Source organism: Leguminivora glycinivorella, chromosome 7 (genome assembly GCF_023078275.1).
Source record: "Leguminivora glycinivorella isolate SPB_JAAS2020 chromosome 7, LegGlyc_1.1, whole genome shotgun sequence".
In the NCBI taxonomy this organism is placed as follows: Eukaryota; Metazoa; Arthropoda; class Insecta; order Lepidoptera; family Tortricidae; genus Leguminivora; species Leguminivora glycinivorella.
The window spans coordinates 25,400,774-25,424,315 of NC_062977.1; the positions used below are offsets into that span (position 1 = coordinate 25,400,774).

General features: G+C 38.7%; 1 protein-coding gene across 1 annotated transcript in view; it reads left to right on the top strand.

Annotated features, from left to right (window-relative positions):
• Positions 1 to 20,331, top strand: part of LOC125228098 — a 47,199-nt gene extending 26,868 nt beyond the window's left edge. Inside the window, exon 2 of the mRNA XM_048132546.1 lies at positions 19,768 to 20,331. Coding sequence (XP_047988503.1) covers positions 19,768 to 20,331 — 564 coding nt within the window. The remainder of the gene's footprint in view (positions 1 to 19,767) is intronic.
• Positions 20,332 to 23,542: the final 3,211 nt, after the last annotated feature.

The following is a 23,542-nucleotide window of genomic DNA, read 5'->3' on the forward strand; positions in this document are numbered from 1 at the left end:
ACAGACAGACAGACAGACAAATAGACAGATAGACATACAGACAGTAGACACGTCAAACTTATAACACCCCGTCGATTGTGCGTCGGGGGTTAAAAATAAATATTAAAGTAACTTTGCAATGTCTTCGCAAGCAACAGAGTAGGGATATTGTTCTCTCCTTGACTACTATCAAAGACATATGTAACTCCGTATATAGACAGCTACAGTCTAAGAAAAAAACGCACCTCAGAACCGGAAAAAGGTACGGTGGCCTAGATGGCGTTACACCTTTGGGGGACGCTCGGCTAATATTTGACATTTTAACACATATCAAGCTAAGAATATGGACCAAATTGTCAAAACTGAGGTTCAAAAGTTTTAAGCCTGTGTTGAGAGATGGCAGAGTATGCACTGTGATTACACATTTTACTTTGACAGTAACTCTCTATAATACTCGATCCTCTTTGCTACTATTAAAACTATCCGATCATATTGGCTGATTGGTGGATAATTGATATAAAACACGTTCAAGTAGAATATCTCTAGAAAATTCATTCTTCTAACTATACCTGTTCGACGTCAGCTTAAGAGAGTTCAGAGACATGAAAGTATCAAAAATATTCACGTCATAGCACATAATATAGCCTTCGTAAACTGATATGGTGGTGATCTCTCAGTTAAATTACCAAAACCATGCAATGACGTGTAGAGAGAGCCCTTCACACACAGGTCGAACGCGATTAATTAACATTATACTTGTTATTGTGGAAAAAAGGTAAAAATAATGTTAATTAAGTACTGTGTGTGACAAGCCCTTCGATAATGGAGTATAAAGTACCTACTTATATTTTTTAGCCTAAAGGGTGTGCAGACTAGTTTTGCGAACATCGAAGACAAAGTGCGGCTATTTCTTACATGATCGAAAGGCTTCATCCGTTTCAGTAGTAAGTCATGATAAAAATAAGTATTAGAAATCTTTTTCTAATTCTAAACACACTGCCCCTTAAGTGAAGTTGCAGCGGATTTCAAGACCCGCGGGGGGCAGGTAAAGGGGTCAAACGTCATCGATCGAGGGGCGTCTTTGACGCAATCATGCCTCAAGTGTATTTTATAAAATAAGGATTTGTACGACTCGTGTGTTATAAATAAATGAACCAAGGGGTTGGGCATGACCGAAAGGAGGTGGAAATAGCTTCCCAGAACAGTGAAAAATGTTACGCCGTGGCTTGCGTGGGCGACGGTCGCGCGATGGTCGCGCGACGGCGATGCGACGCATACGAAATCAAACCTTATCGATATGGAAGTATGAGACGCGACGGCGACGGTCGCGCGACGGTCGCGCGATCGTCGCCCACGCAAGACACGGCGTTATTTTTCTGATAGTCTTCGTCATTACAAAATCAGTGAATCTGTTAAACGTTATGGATAAAGAGTCTTCTTTGATGCAATAATGCCTCAAGTATTTTATAATTTATTGTGGGAAATTTGTGATCAAAATGATCAAATTTATAGCTAAATAAAGGGATGGACTTGAATGGAAGAGATGTACGAGTATGTAAGTAGTCGGCCAAGATTGTGAAAAAATTTTGTCGTCCAATATTCCTCATCACCATCAAATGAGTCAGACTGTCAAACGTTATGGATTGAAAGTTGTCTTTGACGCAATAATGCCTCAAGTGCATACTTACTTATTATAAAATATATGGATTTGTCGTGGGACGTTTGTGATTAAGTATATCTTTAAAGATAAATATGTGATACGTGTGCTGGCAGGCAATTATGGTTAAGTGAATCGCACTATAAGTGCGATAGGGATGATATTTTATCGTCTATCGCGCGACCATGCTTCCCGTGCTGGTCTCTTTGGCCATCTGAGCAGGACGGAAGAAAACGAAGAAGTGGAAGCATATGCTGGGCAGACGTCTGTGACAAAGATCACATTGCAGGCAAGCATGCACCGGGCCCAGGACCGAGTGGTGTGTAAAACACTGGTGAAGAGTGTCCACAGTCGTCACGTCCCTCAGCCATGAGGATACGACGCAAAAACATAATTATTATAGCAAAAGTTTAAACTATCAGACATTGTGCTATGCATTTTTTGATCTGAAAACCAACTTCCCTTATCCAAGTGGTTTTCCGAAGCAAAACTTGATGCGTGTGGACTAGCTGATTTTTAGTTTATTTAACGACTTTTTTTTTCATTTATTTACTCAAAAAAGATCACACAGTATTTATTCTAATTATAGTATATCCGCCAAACTGTATGACAGTTTGTTGGCGAATCTAGAACAAATTCTAAAAACTTTCAGTGCCGCCCTTTTTACTCGCTCATTTCCCGATCCACACATTCTTCATACGTGTAATGAAACATTAATTTCGCGTCAACAAAAAAACGTGACGCGTCGCAGATTGGTGTCAGAACAATGGCGTCTGCGAGACAATAGCTAAATATTTCAGTGGCTTTTCATTCCCGAATGAAATGTCTGTATGGAAAAATCACTATTTTAAACTGTGAAATGAACTGTCGCTGTATTTTCTGACTGATACTGCCTTCAGCGTACGTAGTACCTACCTTTTTAGCAGTTTCATGTGTGTGCGAAGATTGCTTACTAGCAGCACACCTCGGACAATGACGATCAATTTTTTTTTTATACTACGTCGGTGGCAAACAAGCATACGGCCCGCCTGATGTAAAGCGGTCACCGCAACCTATGGACGCCTGCATCTCAAACAGTGTCACATGCGCGTTGCCATCCCATTAAAAACTTGAACTTTTGCTGTGTTAAGTAGGTACACAGCAAAAAGGACTGTACAAGTCCAAGGAGGGGTTCGGGTTGCCGACGACTCAAAGGACAATAGACGGAACAAGTTAGTTCCGTAAGTCCTCCCGTCATCAGCAAAGCGCACCCTCGTTGAGCTCTGGCAGCCTTAAATATATGAAAGAAGCGCATTCCTACGCACACAGTCTATCGTGTAGGTGAACGCGCACCATGCTTGTATGAGTGAGATAAGACAGGTCAAATGGTCGCGTTCTTGACAGGCGGTAACTGTGAGGTAACCGAGAGCGCGTGGGCGGTACTTTCAGCGGGCAGCAGGACTTGGCCATACTTTACGATAGTACTCTTTATTATACTTTGCTAACAGGCATAGGTTTAAAACCCCTAGATGACAGATATGTTGTCATCATGGCATCACTTTTTATTACGACAACATATGACTGATATGCTGATATTCAGTTGCTAACTTCATATAATTTTCACAAAGTTGTTAGAAAGAAAAAAGGTTGCCATGGTACTGATTAAAGATCAATTAGGAAGAAATATGTCTGAAAAACATACCTTAACCTTGACGTCCAAAAACTCCTATGGCCTTTCCTCACAGTGTACTTAATGTTTCGAAATTATTACTACAAAGTTCAGTTGATCACGTCTCTTGGCATACAAAATACCACGCAATTTCCGCAAGTACACGTAAACCAAGTCACTCGTTCACACGAGCCGGCTCTTAAGCACCCAAAGCCTCAATACAAAATTCTCCTTAAAGCGTTCAAAGGCACTATCTCCGAAATCCCAATGTCCCTAAAATGCCGCCATCTTTGCTAAAACACTAATATTTCAAGTGACCGCTGCGCACCTTTGCATCTTTACCATCTTATCTCTTTAAACTCTTCAAATCCACTACCTACCTTACTCCGTTGATATAAAATTCAAGGTTGGTTGAGTTTGGGTTTGGTGGTGGTAAAGTTATGTTTGTAAAGCATAGGAGATAGCGTTTATGGAGAGGAGGTGGCGGTTTCGAATATGCAGGTATTGGTACAAAGGAGTAAGACAGTCCGTGTGAGGATGTGTGTTTGCATTGATGCACGGGATAATATCGGATCATTCAAGCCAATCGAAGTCAGGTCGAGCTCAGCTCAGCTCAAGAGGTCAGCAACGGCCTGTTGGATAGAAGTAAAAAAATACTAAAAACCGGCATACTGTTGCCGCTGACATAGCCTCTGGAGTATCAATCAACATTTTTACATTGAGAATTCTCCAGTAACAATCTGCTAAGCGATAGGTAATAAACTTTTTTTAATCAATCTAGGTGAATGGGCATCTTCTGGGCGAGTTCACTCCATCGTAGGCTATGTCTCTGCCTTTGGCTAGTCTGTGGTCAAAAGTAAGCCCATTTATAATATAAAAAAAGTAAGGCATGGCAAAATTGGCAAGCATCCAGAAGCCTCCGTAGCTAAATGTAGCGGCTGCAGTAGGTTTCACGTTCGATTCCTGCCAGAGGCGTAAATTATTCCATTTTTCCTATAATTAAAAAAACTGTTCTTGGTTATCTAACAAAACTCACTGGTTGCCGGGTTTTCAAAACGCGACCTTCGCATTCATAATCATAATCATAATATCGTTTATTGTATATATAATCTATATACTTCAAAACCCTGCGCACTCGATAGGCTACCAGCTTTTATTAAGTTTTCTTCAGGGTGGTTATAAAAGTTATGATGATGATGAATATGCAGTGGGCCCGCACCCCGAATCAGTTGTAAAACTCTTGGGATGACGCCTCGAGCTCAAAGTGACCGCCATTACACGTCACCACCTGCACTTTGACTGCACTCCATTAAACATTCAAGGCTTGTGTGCCACTTGTATGTGCAAGCTTATTTCATTAAACGTTTTCAGGAAAAAATTGTGTGTTGGTAACAATCAGGTATTAATAATAAGGCATTTAACTCAGGATTTTTTTACAGTCATTCACTCAATCACTTTTAAATCCAATAAAATAAATTAATTCGAATTAGAAGTCTGCTCTAAAAACATGATAAATAATTGATATAATGATGATAAAACTAAAATTTGTGGTTCAAAATACCTTGAAAAAGAAAATACTTCAATGTCCTCAAGTACTAGGGAACTTAGGGACGCAATACTTGCAATCAGGTAATAATAAGGCATTTAGCATTTTTTTGCAGACCCCCTCTCAGCTTCCTATTAACTCTTAAATCCAAGAAAAGGAATTAATGCAAAACAAAAGTCTGCTCCAAAATATCAATAAGGTACTAGAGAACTTAGGGAAGCAATACTTGCAAGCAGGTATAATAAGGCAATTAACTCAGCATTTCCTTACCTCTCCTCCCCAATCACTTTTAAATTCAAGAAAATGAATTAACACGAAACAAAGTCAGCATCGGGTGACTGTCACTAGCGACTTAGAACATCAAGCTTTTGTTGTAAAAACGCCAAGTTTTACTACCATGGACAAGAGGGCACTGTCAGGTAAAAATAAGGCTTTATTTAAGTCGGCATTTCTTTAAAGTCCCCTCTCATGTCCTATCACTAGCGGGTGATGGGAAAGGGCGATCAAATACATAAAGTTTTAGTTCAAATAATCATGGACAGCACCTTGCCGATACTAGGATAACAAAATCAGGTAATAATAAGGCGTTTAACTCAGCATTTCCTCACCCCCTCCCCAATCACTTTTAAATCCAAGAAAAGGAATTAATGCAAAACAAAAGTCGGCAGGGTGGGTGTGGGCGTGCCTCGGCACTAAATTACTGGATGGGCGTCACAGCCCGCCATGTATCAATCAGGAGCGGATTTATGGGACAGCCCGCTTCGGAATCGTTAGCCGACGAAAATGTGTTACTGTTATCCACCGTCTTCGGTTTTTGCGGGGGTGATTGTTGGCGATAGAATGCGTTGGAAGTGGGTAGGTTATAGCGAGGGTAGGTAGGGTAGCTACAGCTGAATACGACGGAAGTGGGAGTATATTCTAGTACAGAGCTGGTATTAGGGCATTTTCAGAATTTGGGACCCAAAATTAGCTTAAGTTGTTAACAAAAATTAACTCGCTGTCAGTTTTGTGACGACAATTAAACATAAAATCTGTCTAAAAATTAACTTGTTTCACGTTCAGAACGTAGATTATCGCTTAAAGTTGAACAGAAAAACAATATGTTTACTGAAATTTCATGCTTAGTTATCGTCACAAAACTGACAGGGAGTTAATTTTTGTTAACAACTTACGCTAATTTTGAGTCCCAAATTCTGAAGATGCCCATTAATATATTACGTTACGGGCCAATACAGTCCATATATTAAAAAGCTACTTAGTAGTTATTATAAGTAGATATTTAACTTCGATTTTTCTAGGACACACGATTTTAGGCTCCTGATTCTTAAATCAACGCCATGTTTTTTGAAAGTTAGGCCAGTACAGTCACAGGCATAAATAAGTGATGATTACTGTACCTGGTAGCTTTAAATTGTTTGACAATTTCGCATATCTCAAACAAGACGTTAATGTTACAAGCAGGGATGTAACGGAAGTGTTTTTAACGGAACCGAAAGCGGAAGCAGAAGTTTTGAATTTAGTTTAACGGAAGCAGAAGCGGAACCGGAACCAGAAGCGGAACTTATGGATGTTAAAAACGAAAAGAAAAAATACCACATAGGTATAACATAAATCAAAAACTAATTAAATTACCTAGAACTAGGTGTTTACTGTTTACTAACTAAGAATTTAAGAACTGGCTTGGCCTTCCGCCTTAGCGTTTAGTATCGCAGCACGTGGCAAGCAGAGAAATGAGCAAATGACCTGTTGGTCTTTGATGTACGCCGCTCATGTCCCACCGTCGCGCTAGATTCCGACATCCGTTATAACTTCCGTTTGAAAAATAACAGAACCGGAACAGAAGCGGATGTGCAAAACAAAACGGAAGTTCTGCAGAAACGGAAGCAGAAGCAGAGCTCCGTTACATCCCTGGTTACAAGGTATAGAAATCATCACATATTTATGCCGGTGACTGTACTGGCCTAACTTTCAGAAAACATGGCGTTGATTCAAGAATCAGGAGCCTAAAATCGTGTGTCCTAGAAAAATCGAAGTTAAATATCTACTCATAATATCTACAGTGGCACATACAGGGTAAAACATAAGTCGTGAACAGAATGTGTTGCTCCTGATTCTATAATATACTTTCCAGTTTCTTTATATATGAATAATGTAATTATGGTAATTTTCTTGTTAATAAGGTCCTTTAAAGATGAGTTCTAGACCCTGTTGATGTTTGTATCAAAGATCCAGCCAACGAGCACACACGAAAAAGTATCTCATTGTTTCGCGGGCCTTTATCTCTGTGCTAATATTTAGGGATGTACCAGTTAGTCGCCGACTACATTATATAGCCACCGAAAAAACGACACTAACCAGAATAAAGCAAATACCTCATTATTGCGCGAATCCTTAGCTTTCTAGAAATATTTAAGGTTGTACAACTGTTAATTGCTAAAAAGCTAATTGCCGATAAAAATATTAATCATCATCATATCAAGCTCCTTATCGCCTTTGCAGCATAGCCTCTTTTCTAGTACGCCACTTAAATTGTCCCGAAAAAAAGATTAGGCGACCAAAAGTATCTTATTATGATATAACAGTTATGATGTTGTCCTTCATATCAGCAGTGCCGCTAATAGTAGTTACCGATGAAATCATAACAACGAACACTTATAGATAGATCATTTGGTAATATGTAAACATTTTCTTATAAAACCGTAAAGAGTCTGGTTGAAGTAACTGGTGACCGATGAACTGGATTCCAACAATGTGTCAGTAACGCGATATATCGTCAGCATCCTTGGTACAGTACAATGCCATAAAACTGGGATTCGTCCAGGACCGCTGCTTAGCACTATACGGCAGCAGCGGTCGCATTATATACGCTAGACTAGACCGCTCAGAATTAAGTGACGACCGGTCTGACTTAGCGCGTAGGAACTCTGCCTGCTAAGCCGCGGTCCTCGCGTCCTCGGTTCGAATCCCGGTAAGGGCACTTATTTGTGTGTGAGCACAGATATTTGTTACGAGTCATGTATGTTTTCTATGTATACATACATACATACATACAATCACGCCTGTATCCCATAAAGGGGTAGGCAGAGCACATGAACTACTCAAGTTTCAGTGTGGCAAAAACAGGTTGAAAGAAAACTAAAATTGTGACATTGCATGACAGGTTGCCAGCCTCTCGCCTACGCCACAATTTTAACCCATATCCCACATAAGTATATATCATAGTTTTCTATGTATATAAGTATATATTTATATAATGTAAGTATGTATATCGTTGCCTAGCACCCATAGTACAAGCTTTGCTTAGTTTGGTGCTAGGTTGGTGTTAGGTGTCCCCACAATATTTATTTATTTATATTTCACCGACCAACTAGTCGGCGCCGACAAATATCTTCCCCCTATTTTCCCACACAGAACTACTCACGAGTCGGAATTAAAGCCTTTCTTAAAAGCTAATCTTAGGACAAAGCGTTATTACTGGCCCCGGGGTGTGGGCCGGGCCATTGTTTATTTTAATTTTTCCAACTCTAGGCTTGCACAAGACAATACACTGAATGAGACAATACACTGAATGAGGTTTTTAATTAATATTATATAGTTATCTGGAGATTCACTTATTTATGATTTTTTTATTACAAACTATCAATTTCGTGAAATGTACCTCTATTTTTGTAATACCATGTTGTGTAAGACCATATCCATTGATTTTTTTAAATTGGGTAGGGAATGTTTTTTTAAGATAGGCAAATATATTTGCCTGTGTCAAAAAACTTTACCTACCCAACCAACTCGGATAATTGTTTAGTTTTAATTGACCTAAACGAGAATGAAATGTTCTTGATCTTTACAAGGCACATTTCTTTTTAGACTTTACCTATTTATCTTATAATGAGTTATATGTTATAATTGTCTTTAGGTACACTTATTTATTGAATTCATGATTTCTTAATGTGTATTTCTTATTTTGTATTTTATTTAGAATCACCAGCTGTTCGTATTCTTATTAAAGAAGAAAGCAATACCTCAATTTAAGCATGCAAGTGATTTGTCTATATAATGCACTCAAACAAAGCTAATGGCAGCACTGTCGGTAGAAGCCGGAAATTAGTTGCTCACTCGCGGCCATTTTTCTATTTATGTCAACTGTCACTGTTTCGAATGACAGTGGCGTGTCTAGTGTTCAGCCGTGCAATATACTATCACTTCATGTCAAACTGGTAGGGGAGACTAAGTGGGGATTTTTGTAGTTACTCCTTCAGCATCACGTATTTTTTTACATTACATACTTTTTTATACTGCCACCGACGGGTGGTAAATAAATATATGGTCTGTCAGATAGTAAGCAATCCTCGTAACCTATGGACGCTATGTTACAAACGAGTTCCCGACACTAACATCGCAGCATTGTTGAGCTCTGACAACGTTACCATGATATCTTGCTACCCCAAAAAGTCCGCCTTAAAAAAACATTATTTTAAATGAACTTGGAAAATTAGATAATCTGCCTGCGCGGCCATTTGTATAAGTGTACAATATACCTACTATCGTTTGATTGGCACGTCAACGTAGTACGGGAGGCTAAATAAGAGGGGATTTTTGTAGTTACTCAAGCATGGCACTTTTTCATACTATATGGCAAACAGACGGCAAACAAGCATACGTCCTATCTGACAGTACCTAAGTAGTTTCCGTAGCCTATGGACGTCTGCAACTTCAGACTCTGAAACTCTGTACTCTCAATGAGTTCTTGCAACGTTACCTTGATATCCTGCATGAGGCTGAGCATTTATTTGTGTGTTGAGCACAGATATCTGTATTATCTGTTCCTGAGTCATGTATGTTTTTTATGTATTTGTATATTATGTAGATATATCGTTGTCTGTGTAGGTACCCACAACACAAACCTTCTTGAGCTTGCCGTGGGACTCTGTGTAAGAAAAGGAAGGTAATTATGTTACACGTTACGTCCCCAAAACCAACGCCACAATTAAAAATAATATAATTCAGAATAAAATGGGTGATATGACATCTCATTTCAGCTATTGAGCGAATTTTACGTTAGTTAAAGTGTCATGGTTTTCGAGATATTGGCATTTTTGGTTTACGTTTTGTAACTTCGACGGCCAATATCTAAAAAAAAACATAACATTTTCATTATGGTCAAAGACAGGAGCGAAAACGCTAAAATGGAAAAGAGCCCCCTTTCAATATGGGAATTTATAGTAAAATACAATAGTTTTATTAACTAGATTCATAAAAAAAATGTCCAGTCAGAACAACTCAGGTAAAAGATATTGCGAAAAATCATTATAATCGAGGTTCCGCTCTCCTTCGAAACTTAATCAATCGTAACGAAATTTGAGAATATGAAAAGCAATGAAATTATCTGTGTCGGACCGTTTAGTTTGTTTGGCTAATTGTTACCAATTTTGAATACCACACCTTTTTGCGTTTTTTAAAATAAGAATATAAAAAAATTCAAAACGGTCCGACACAGATAAAAATAATAATAATCTGTGTTGAAAAATCATTGCTCTATCTTCAAAAACCAGGGAGGAAATAGTCGAGAGCGTTTGTAAGGAGAATTGACCCCTCCTGTATCGTCTTAATTGTGGCGTTGGTTTTAGGGACACCCGGTATCATAGGTGACCTAGGCTGGGCCGGTCATCAAAATCATCACATGTACACACACACACGCGCGAAGCTCATAAATAGTGAGCAGGTGTGCGTAACTGCGTGTTAACACCGCCCATACGTACCGTATATCGTGCGGCCTATTCGGACTTTGCAAATGGAAAAAGAAAACATTTACCCGAGTACTAAGCATTTGCCTGTGGCTTCGCGCAAAGTTTGAAAATTGCATAATAATCCATACAAAATTCCACCTATTACATGGATGTATTATACCGGGTGCCCGGTAATTAATGGACAATGTTTTAACCACCAAGAGGGCACCTTATACTGGTCCAGAAAATCGACATTAAGGTTTAGTAAAAGTCGCCTGGTTTTCGAGTTTTAAAATTTTAGGTAGTATTAAAACCCTTACAAAAATTTCTGGACCGTATAAGGTGCCCTCTTGGTGGTTAAAAGGTTGCCCATTAATTACCGGGCACCCTGTATATCTGTCTATAGCCTTTAAAGCGCCCGTCTTCGGACATATTAGGCCTCCGCTCCATTCCTCCACGCTACACTTTGCCAGGATGGACCATAGTCGCTGGGCGAGACGAACTATGGTGTGGAAGCCCGCTAACTCCCGCGGTCGTGGCAAGCCGCCCCTTAGATGGAGAGATGACATCTGCCAACTAGCTGGCGATAACTGGATGCGGATGGCAATGGACCGACAAGCGTGGATGTATTATATGTATTAGCAGAGAAAGTTTTGTATGCAACTGTACAGTCAAACAATCTGAATCCTAACTAGTCCACTGTTGAACCCTTTCACAGTAAATGTCAAACTGACTTCTATGGCAACTAAAGCACGGTGTCAATACGACAGTGTTCTAGAGTGGCCTAGGATTCTAATTGGTTGACTGTACTAGTGAGTCACTTAAAATAGTACATTTCGTTATAAGTGCGAGAAGTATGTCATTACTCCACGAGTCCCGAGACATTTTGCCACGAGCGGCACGCGAGTGGCAAAACTCGAGACGAGTGAAGAATGACATTCTCGCACGAGTGACGAACTGTATTAAAAAAAACATTTTTATACTCGTCGACTTCAATCTGTCAATTAGGAAACCACAGACTAAACTATTAAGTGCTGACTTTTCAGTGTTTGATAGTCGTTGACATTTAATTAACTATGATATTTCATTACAGGTGACTTAAGTTAACTGTAATAATTTCAAAAATAGAACTTCATACAAGTTCTATACTAATTTGCGATACCTGGCAATTTTTTCTGCATCTGAAACACATTTCTTTTTGTCTATCGCGTTATCGACCAATCAGAGACAGTTAACAAACAATTGGTTGCCAGGATATTCGATGTTTATACAACGGTGAACGACGCTAATAACATTAATTTTAACTTGAATGATGATATTGTTCGTCCATTGATGATGATGACTCATAGAAAAAGTATTGTAAGTATACATACAATAGTGATATAATTAAGCTTTTCACTCTCGTGCCCTACTATTAGGCCACTCAGCAAGCTTCGTGGTCCAAACATGGTTGACTTATAATACTTTTTCTATGAGTCATCAACAATATTTATGAGTCAACAATAGTATTTTATAGAATCGTGATATAATACAGAGCTTTTCAGTCAAGTATACAATAGTGATATAGTGATATAATTAAGCTTTTCACTCTCGTGCCCTACTATTAGGCCACTCAGCAAGCTTCGTGGCCCAAACATGGTTGACTTGACTGAAAAGCTCTGTATTATATCACGATTCTATAAAATACTATTGTTACTTCATAAGTATTATGGTTCAAGTATTTTTACTGGTATTTGTAAAAATACGTCCAAAATAATAATATAGTGCTCATTTTAGAGATCCGAGAACTTTCCGAGAGAGAATCAGGAATTAGTTCAAACATTGGGCACTCCTAGCGCCATCTAGTTTGCTTTAGCTGAATTGAACATACTGAACATTTGAATATTTAATACAATCAAATTATGGTACCTATTGTGTTCGCCGTTTCACAGTATTGTTAATATGTAAAACTTGCGTGTGAACAATCAGCGCTCCATAACGGTAGTAAGTAGTAACTAATTTGCCTATACCTATATAAGTAAGATTTAATATGGAAAAGCAAAGTAACCGAGTACAAGTACATAGCGAAATTTAAACTCAAGGCAATCACTGACGCAGAACTAAAAAACCGGCCAAGAGCGTGTCGGGCCACGCTCAGTGTAGGGTTCCGTAGTTTCCCGTATTTTTCTCAAAAACTACTCAACCTATCAAGTTCAAAACAATTTTCCTAGAAAGTCTTTATAAAGTCCTACTTTTGTGATTTTTTTCATATTTTTTAAACATATGGTTCAAAAGTTAGAGGGGGGGGGACGCACTTTTTTCATTTCATTTCATTTCATTTATTTAACATTAAAGTCATGTGCATTACAGAAGGTGTTAGTTTGAGGTAGTCAGTACATGACACCCGGGTAGTGCGCATAATGTTAGTACTTATGAGGTACTTACTTATATACTAGTCTACATATTACCTACTTCCTACTTCTACTTCTTCTTCTTTTCTTTTTTTTCCTTTAGGAGCGATTATTTCCGAAAATATAAATAATATCGAAAAACGATCTTAGCAAACCCTTATTAATTTTTAAATACCTATCCAACAATATATCACACGTTAGGGTTGGAATTAAAAAAAATTTCAGCCCCCACTTTACATGTAGGGGGAGTACCCTAATAAAACATTTTTTTCCATTTTTTATTTTTGCACTTTGTTGGCGTGATTGATATACATATTGGTACCAAATTTCAGCTTTCTAGTGCTAACAGTTACTGAGATTATCCGCGGACGGACGGACGGACGGACGGACGGACGGACGGACGGACGGACGGACGGACAGACAGACAGACATGGCGAAACTATAAGGGTTCCTAGTTGACTACGGAACCCTAAAAAAAGAATTACAGTTCTACTCTAGACCAGGTCACAGACAGTTCCAAACAATTTATAGACCCTAAAATGAACCTAGATATCCGAATAGCCTATATCCTTGCAAATTGCCATGGCAATGTACGTTTTCGTTCGCTCAGTTTTCGATTTGGCAAGCGCGGCGCCGTAAGACTGTACCAACTTGTTATGAAAATTTTAAGTAATGTTTTGTTTTGAGATGGTATCTGGATAGTTTTTATGAGGTTTATTTAGAGACGATTTAGAAGTGAATATCAAACGCATACAGTAGATAAAAATATCTATTTAATTTTCGTACTAGTACTATGTTAAAATGTTCTTTTGTCTTGTGTTTAAGAACTTGAAGACTAGCTTTTACCCGCGGCTTCGCTCGTGTTAAATTCGAAATTTGTGGAATGTTCCATACAAACTTCCAACCCTCATTTTAGGAAAGTGGGGGATAGAAAGAAAGGGACATAAAGTAGCCTATGTCACTCTCCATCTATTCAACGATCTCCATTAAATCACGTCAATTCATCACTCCGTTTTGCCGTGCAAGACGGACAAACAGACACACACAATTAATTTGTTGTTCCGTTTAGTTTGTACGTTTCTAATTTGATACTTTAATGCATGCTGTGTTCACCTGTAATTGGTGGCGCAATCACAATTAAGCTGTAAAATTTTTGTTTCTTTATATTAGTTTTGTTACTGTTGGTGAACCCTAAAAAAATAAAAATAAAAATAAAAAAAATACTTGACAGTGATATCTTAAGGGCGCACTGATCATCAGTTAGACGAAAACGGCCCGTCATGTCAGAAGGGCGCTGTCACTTTTTACTTCTAGGCCAATATTGTCCGGCAGACTGATAGTCAGTAGGCTTCTTAATAAAATATGTTATGGTGCTTTTGTAGGCGTGCACGCAGATGCATCAAATAGAAGTTGTCTGCACTCAAATTATGCACTTCTAAATATGCACCGTGATTTTGTAATAGAAGACCCGGGGATCGATTTCGGAATTTCGAACGCATGAATTCGCCGTTCGAAAGTCTGTGGAAAACGACGTAATGCTATTTTTGAAAAAGGACGGCTAGTTATTTTAAAACTAGTGGTAATTAATGAACACTCGTTTTCGATTTAGTAGAATTGAAATCGCTAGTAGTGGAGATATTATTGAACGAATTTCACGAAATCGGCCCCCAGCACAGAATCTCTCTGTTTTTATGTAGGCGTGCCTGCGATGCACCCAGATGCAGATTGTGTCACTAAATGACGTGTCAGCCAAGGCAATTTTACACTTTTAAATTTATTCTAATCCTAGTGGCATCGATGGAGACGTTTATGATAATTTATTTATTTATTTTTATTTATTTATTTAAGATAAACATAAGTTACAAATGTATGCACTTCTAAACATGCACCATAAGTTTGTGCTAGAAGTCTCTCGTTGTGTTTTTGTAGGCGTGCATGCGATGCACCCAGGTGCAGGCTGGCTGATGCACGCGACCGCCGCGCCGTAAAGATCGCGCTAAACACCACCAACTACCGACAGCAAAACAAGCTTTAAGACAGAAATACATTTTTGACGTAGGTAACACAATTGGTTAAGCATAAGAGCAATGGGCGGATTTCGAAGGCTGCGGGTTTAAGTCCAACTGGAAGCGCAAATATTTCTTTTGACACAGACTTTTGTAGCATCGTTAGCCGACATCATTTCTTTATCGCAGTCTAATGCAAATTATTTTGTTTGTAGTAATTTTATCAATAAATAAATGAATGAATGAATGAATCTAAATGCTACCACGATTCGAATTTATTTCATCAAAGTTGTGCAAAGACCAACAATCGTGATATTTTGTGTCAAATAGCAGTATCTAATAACTAAGAACACCACTAGGTTCAAACGCAGGACCGCGGTTTACCAGGCAGGATCACCACCCTAAGCCAGACCGGTCGTCCTCTAGGATAACCTGAAAAGCATGGAAAAGACAAAACTTCACCGCCTGTTCTGCCGACGCTCCCCCCCCACTAGTATCGGAGATATCAAAAAGCTTACGCGGAGTTAGGGCGCTCTATTAAACCGGTGTTTGCCCGGAATTTGCTGACCCTACGGCTGAGCCTTCTTTATGGTAATTAAAAATTTTCGTCACTGCAAGAGTTTGAATTTTAGCTGTTAGTTGTTGGACTGAATAAAGTGAGCATACAGGTGTATTATATATTATACACGACTATTCTTACAGGTTAATTCACAAGAGTTGGCTCGAATGGAACGACTGAGTGAATGAAAATATCTATGGGTGTGACAGATTAACCAATAAAATAATGGCTCTTGACAGTTACGACTGTATACCGATGCAGGTGCAGGTGTCACTCACACAAAAAAAATGTCGGGGCTTCCGGTTCGAGCGCCATCTTAGCGGTCTCGTGGCGTGAATCATTTCTTTTTCTTTTGCTCATTAGTGTTGTTTAAAGTGTAATATCGATATAATATAATATCGATATAGTATCGATAGCTAAATAAAGATAGATAGTAAACTAATGCTGTAGTGAGAAGCTGATGAAGAATTAATCTCGAAACGCGATTAGCCACTTTTTTGTCGTCAACGGCCGGTAGTCCACGTGCTCTTGTAATAATCTAGCTATCAATTTCAAGTGCCAACTCACCGTACACTGTCGTACCTACCAAACGTCGTCATTGGCAAAATCCACCTCGGAAAAAAAACCGAGCAGTAAAAGCCATTAAAAAAATGTCGTTCATTCCATTCGTAGCAACTTTCGTGAATCAACGTGTAAATCACAAAAATGGCAATGGTTTTAGCGTAGGTACTTACAGCACTACTTACGTTCAATTAATTACAACATAATGTAATGTAAAAATTTTCCCGACACACAGATATGCATAAAAACACTCCACCCTGCCCTCCCTGCACTCCTTTTTGCTGTGTACTTAACACAGCAAAAGGGAATGTATAAGTTTCTAATGGGGTGGCAACGCGCATGTGACACTGTTTGAGTTGCAGGCGTCCATAGGTTACGGTGACCGCTTTACATCAGGCGGGCCGTATGCTTGTTTGCCACCGACGTAGTATAAAAAATCTAAAATATTACCTGTCAAATATTCAAAGTAAAACAATTATTCATTATTAACCGCATACCTACCGAATGTATGTATAAATAAATGTAAAACTAAATTTGTGTGATTGTATAAATTGTTAGGCAGTGCAATTACTCCTAAGTGCAACTTTTCTCTTCTTATTTTTTACATTTTAATGAAAAAAACGAATTATACATAATTATAAATTATAACCTATAACACCTCCAATATAAACCATCGACATTAAAACTATAAGTGCCTAATTCACTCCCTGACCGCGCGCGCGATTACACAGAAAAAGCTCAAAAGGGGAAGGGAGGGCAGGGTGGAAATGCAAATATGAAATATGAAAATGAAGATGGCATGTAATAAAAGTGATATACAGGACTCGGTTGGGCCATTCCGCGCGGGTACGCGTCTCGTCAGGTTTATGTTGCGCCGTCTATCATCGCTTGACACTCACGGCCTCCTTGGGAGGGGGAGAGAGGGGGCGCAGATTTATTATTTCAATGTTGAGGTGCTGATTAGTGTTGACCTCGTTTGGGGCTATTTGGAGAAATGGTGTTTAATAACAGTCCGGCGTGGTGTGTATTTTTGTGTCTGAGGTTTTTATAATTACCTACGTATATAAATAACGCTAGCGGCATCTGCTACTGGTAAATACTGGTAATGTCATATCTAGTACAGGCCTTTGACATCCTTTGAGAAGAAATAAAATTGCTTGTTTTGAACCGACTAAGAATTTAGCACTGCTGATCATCAGTTTCAGAGACATCTATGTGCCTGTACAACTAACTAGTTATAGCAAATAATCCACAATATTATAGAGGTAAATGTATATTGTATCTCTCTTAACATAACAAAAAATATCAACATAATAACAACATAACATACAAAAATATTCACAGATTCTCGTTATTAATATAAATACATTGAATATAAGAAGGTATGTGGGTCACATGGGAGTTTGATAATTATAAAATACGCATTTATAATTACCAAAAATGCCCAACACAAAATACAATTAATTAATTTATGTGTTTACAAACGCCACTCCCCTCAATTTATATGTAAAGCCTTTACTCAAAAACACACCAAAATATAAATCATTCCCCCAAATGACATTAAAAAACAGGTGTTAAAATCGATGGCGCTCGCTAAGAGAACAAACCAAGATATCTTGGCCCCTAGTTTTGTTACAACTATATGTGATGAAATATCAAGTTTAGGTTTGTTTTTGAAGTTTCAGTAGGAATGTTTCGAAGGCGTTTACGATATATTATTGAAGACGCGAGTACAATGCCGGAATTAATTGCTGCACGCCCAGAGAAAAAGGGGGGTGAATGGGGGACCTGAAATATATTGATTTTTGGAATGTTGTTATTGAAAAAAGGATGTAAAAATTGTCTCATGGGTGTTTTAAGAAGCATTTTCCTATTGGTATAGGTAGGAATGTAAGTTTTTGAGTAAGATGCATTTAATTAAACTGCATAAAAATAACACACAATAGTTTTGTATATAAAATACATGTCTTGAGATACCCAAATAAGATTTTATAAATTCTTGATATTGGAAAGTCGACAAAATGGAATTAAAAAAACATGTTACGTGTTGTAAGGACATGTAACGATGTACTCATGAATATCTGACGCTATATTAATTTTTTTGTATTTTATGAAATCACTAAAATGTTGTTTGTTGTCGCATAAGTGATTTGTAATCTTAGAGAAATAAATATGTTTGAACTTAATTTAAAAAAATAACTCTTAAACAGTTAAATATGGATGGTATATGTCAAAATATGTGAGTGTGTTTAGTAAAACATCCCACTTTGTCGGTTACCATTAAGGCGAGATTTACTTGTATATTTGTATGAATAAACTGACAAAGCGGCTTTATAGCAATCGACAAAGTGGGACGTTTTCCCGTGCACACTAACATATAAGCATTTTCTTGAATTTGTCATACCCTCCAAAACCCTAGAACAATGAAAATGCATCAAATAGATATAATTATAGCCAAGGGTGCCTAATCTCGATCCCGCCACGCGGGACGAGGTAGGTACAAAATTATAAAAGGGTAAATAAAACAAAGCGTACACAAGTCATAAATTTGATTTATTGAGATTAAAAAAGGCGCTTACTAGCGCCGCCGACGGATCGGGTAAGGTGTGCAGAATTATGTGTTTAATGGACTATTGCTTTTTATAACTTGGGGAGTTTTGTTTATTTTATGCTTCTGTTCTTAATTGGAGATTTTTTGAAGGGATGGGAATTAAATTTTGCTGAGTTATTTGAATTAGTCTTGTGCTATAAAAAAGCTATTGTTGTAGGTCATAATAACGTGTAAACGTGGCCTTAAAGTATGTTGTTAATATTGGAAATTATATGCTTATTTTTCTTGGTATTATCGTATTTAGTCATGATCGTATCATCGAATCCTAAATTTCAAACAATATTTTGCTTACCTTTGAAATAGTTTGAAGCCTACCAGAAATCATTTTTTTCTTCTTTTATAACACTTTTACAGAAATTCAAACACTTACATATTTTCAGTATTTGTAATATTATTTTAAGACAATCATAAACACGCTTATTTTCCAGAAGTTACGAAAATAATGCACCTAACCTAATAATTAAAAAAAACGTATGTACGTAGTCGCAACTACTAGTACCATCGACAAAATAGTTGTATTGTAACCCACCCTACGCAATACAGTGCAAAATTAAATTTAAATATTTTTAACCCCCGACGCAAAAACGTCAGTCTGCTTGCCTGCCTGTCTGTGTGTTTGTCTGTATGTAGCGTTGTCGCTCCCGAGTAGCGATGAACCGACTTAGTTTTTTTTTAAAGCTGAATTAGTCGGGAGTGTTCTTAGCCATGTTTTATGTAAATTGGTCCGGATTTTTTCAAAATTTGTTTTCGGTTATCTTTTCTGCTGTCGCTCCCGTCACGGCTGTCGATGGCGGAGGGCGTAAGAAAATTTACACGGCCCGTATTTCACCGCGCGCCGCTTTGCGCTAATCTACCCGTTTGTTTACCTTGATGGGCCCGTTTAATTGATGCCTATGGATTTATGAACTCATTGTTGACAATACCAGAAGATACGAGCAAAATGTAGGAGTAAAACTTACGTTTTATATTTAACCCGACGTTTCGGACATGACATTACGTCCGTGGTCACGGGTAGACTGGCTGGGAGTTGTATCAACATCTTCTAGTTGTACGAGTTTTTCGAACTACCCGCACTTGATTGATCCAGATTGACGGAGTTGCTATGGGCAGCCCGGTGGCGCCGGTTTTAGCAAATATCTGGATGGAGCATTTTGAGGCAAACATAGACCTGCAACCATGGGCAGTGAAGTTATGGAAGCGGTATGTCGATGATGTCTTTTGTATCATGAAGGGTGGCAAGCAAGAAGTTGAGCAATTACTCCAGTATCTCAATTCCATTCATCAGAAGGTGAAATTTACGTATGAATTGGAATCAGATCGAAGTTTGCCTTTTCTGGACATAAAAGTGATAGGTCGGATGGATGGATCCTTGGCGCACACTGTCTACAGGAAGCCTACTCACACAGATAGATACCTCAATGCTCAGTCTCACCACCACCCTCGTCACCTACTGTCCGTCGTTAATTCCCTAAAGAACAGAGCACATGACCTTTGTGACCCTGAATTTTTAGAGAGTGAGATGTCACACATTCAGGAGGTTCTTAGAAAGAATGGGTACAGGGTGGATTGTCGGCAACCAAGACGAAAGCCTGCGAAGAAGCATCCGAATGTTGCAAGACGACCGGCATTTATGCCCTATGTCAAGGAGTGACAGACAAGGTTGGTACCATACTAAAGAAGTATTCGATACAGACTGTGTACATGCCGTTGTCGAAGGTGGCGGGGCAACTAAGGTCAGCAAAGGATGTTATTCCATATCAGACGCCAGGCGTTTATAAGATTGACTGTAGCTGTGGTAGTTCTTATATTGGAGAAACCAAACGCACCATAGCGGAAAGGGTCAAAGAACATAATTATCGCGGCGGTCAAAAAACGACAAATAAATAAGTCTGCGGTTGCCGAGCATTTGCTAGAGTCAGGACCGAACCACTGGATTGAACTGCATAATCCCAAAGTCCTTTCAACTGAACGTCTTTACTATAGCAGGAAAGTACGTGAAGCGATTGAAATCAGGAAACATCGTAATTTCAATCAAAATGAAGGGCAAGGGATTTCATCTTCGTGGAATCCAGTGATTAGCAAGTGTAAACGTGAGAAAACTTCCCGTCTCATACCATCGGATGTCGTGAGTGTTGTATGTAGGCAGAGTGGCAACCCTAGCGTAAAAGTGACTGATGACAATCAAGTGCGGGTAGTTCGAAAAACTCGTACAGCTAGAAGATGTTGATACAACTCCCAGCCAGTCTACCCGTGACCACGGACGTAATGTCATGTCCGAAACGTCGGGTTAAATATAAAACGTAAGTTTTACGCGATTAAGTCCCGTTTTAATTTAATAATATGAGTGAAGATCGTGTTAGTTTAAATCAATAAAATGTAGGAGGTAGGGCATAGCGAATGATATTCCGTTTTGTGTGGTAGGGCACAGCGCAGCGGATATCGTCTCGCTCGAATCTAGAGCAGAGCCCAACTTAGGGTAGTACCTCCGCCTTACAGAAGACCGCAGCTAAATAGCACTAGACCCTACTCATAGTGTTGTGTTCCTGTCGGTGAGTAAGGCTGCCAGTAGGCCTAGCACATGATGGCCGCGGGAGTATGTCGCCGCGAGATAGACTACCCGTCCTTATGTCATTAATACAGTTAGAAGAAGACGTGGCATCTATCTCGCGGCGACATACTCCCGCGGCCATCATGTGCTAGGCCTACTGAGCTCAACGAGGGTGCGGTGAGCTGATGACGGGAGGACTTACGGAACTAACTTGTTGCGTCTATTGTCCTTTGAGTCGTCGGCAACCCGAACCCTCCTTAGAACTTGTACGCTCCTTTTTGCTGTGTACTTAACACAGCGAAAGGGAGTGTACAAGTTTCCAATGGGGTGGCAACGTGCATGTGACACTGTTTGAGTTGCAGGCGTCCATAGGTTACGGTGACCGCTTTACATCAGGCGGGCCGTATGCTTGTTTGCCACCGACGTAGTATAAAAAAATACATAAACGAATTACCAGTTACTTCTGGCTGGTGGCCGTCCGGCGGGTCGACCCAGGTATCGCTGGGAGGACAGTGTGGTGGCGGATCTGCGTCGGCTTCAAGTCAGTGACTGGCAAGAGGCTGCGCAGGATCGGGACAGGTGGCGATCTTTCGTTTCGGATGCCAAGATTCACTTTGGATCGCTGAGCCAAAATAGTTAGTTAGTTACTTCTGTATATTAATAAAAAATAAAAACTAACATTAATTCCACTATAAAAATCTTTTAATTAACTGAGTTGTTCTGAATGGAGATTTTTTAGTACTTATATTTTTTTATACTACGTCGGTGGCAAACAAGCGTACGGCCCGCCTGATGGAAAGCGGTCACCGTAACCTATGGACGCCTGCAACTCAAAGAGTGTCACATGCGCGTTGCCACCCCATTAGAAATACATTATATTTACTAAAATTCACAAATTGAAAGGGGGGCTTCTTTCCATTTTAGCATTTTCGCTCCTGTAGCGTCTTAAGAGGGCTTTCGTGTTAAAAATAGTGAAATCGCAACCGAGCGCTCGATCATACCGTGTGTGGTATCAAATTAAAGGGCTTTGCGAGTAGTTTATAAATATAATTATATCACATTATAGGACTTTTTCTACTTGGTATAACAAAATATGAGAAAATGTCCAAAAGTGGTATAATTGTACCGGTGAAGGCTCGTTTTCAAAAAATTGGCAAAAATCAATAATAGCAATTTATAATCACTAAGGCATAACAGCAATTTAAGTAAACGTTGCAGATTAATTTAGTACAAAACTTACTTCGATGTGATGTAGATTTTCAAAGAAATTGTCACTTAATTTTAGGTAATTTCTGAAAAAAATTGAATTCGCCTTAGGCTAGTTTACTCTTTTTCAAAAACTTAAAAAAAAAATCTAGTCTGAAATGATTGTGGTACAGGATATACGAATTATAAATTTACCCGTTTTAATATTCAAAATTGTCCAAATTTTACAAATAAGATCGACTGATTCAGCTCTATGCGTGCGTTTTTCTAAACGTGCATTAGAGAAAAAATCATAATTAATTTAATGAGTTAGTTTTCAAAAATCCAGTCTTATAAAAATCAAGATAATAAGATGCTCTAACTGGAACTTGAATTAAATAAATCTATTGGATAACGGAAAGTGTAGTATTTCACCGACTAAAAATATCAATTTTACATTCTTTTGACGTTTTTTTTTAAAGCAGCCTTAAGCAGAAAACATTCAGTCTACACTAACATGACTATGTACTAAGCACACTGTATACATGTATATTTGCATATATTTATGCATATATATTAGAACAAAGGCGGGAGAGATACTGGTTTGTTCTTACCTACACTCTAAATACTTGCTAAGTACGTGTTAAGGGGCAAACTGTAGTTTAATTTAATTTTCAGTAACAAATGGTGTTTTTTTACGCTTTAGTGCGAGAAGTGGTTCATTATACGTCAGGTCGAAACTTCGGATCTCCATCTGTACTGAAAAACGTCGTACGATACACATGCGGAAAGGAAATTCGTAACGTGTCGATTTTTTACGCACTTGTATCGTAATGTACTATTTCAAAATTATCCAGTTTTATGATGCTCCTACACTGACTGTTACAAGTGTTATATACTCGTAACATGGTGTGACAGGGACAGCGCGATAGCGAGATGGCGCGCTGTCCCTGTTACACTATGTTATATAATATTTATAACAGCCCAGTGTGGTAGCACCATTTAACTTATATTGACCCACTTGGCTATTATATATATATATATCCAGTGCCTGAGGCTGGAATTGAACCACCGTACTTTGCAATCGCGGCATATGCCTGTATCCTCTCGGCCACCCAGGTCACAGTTG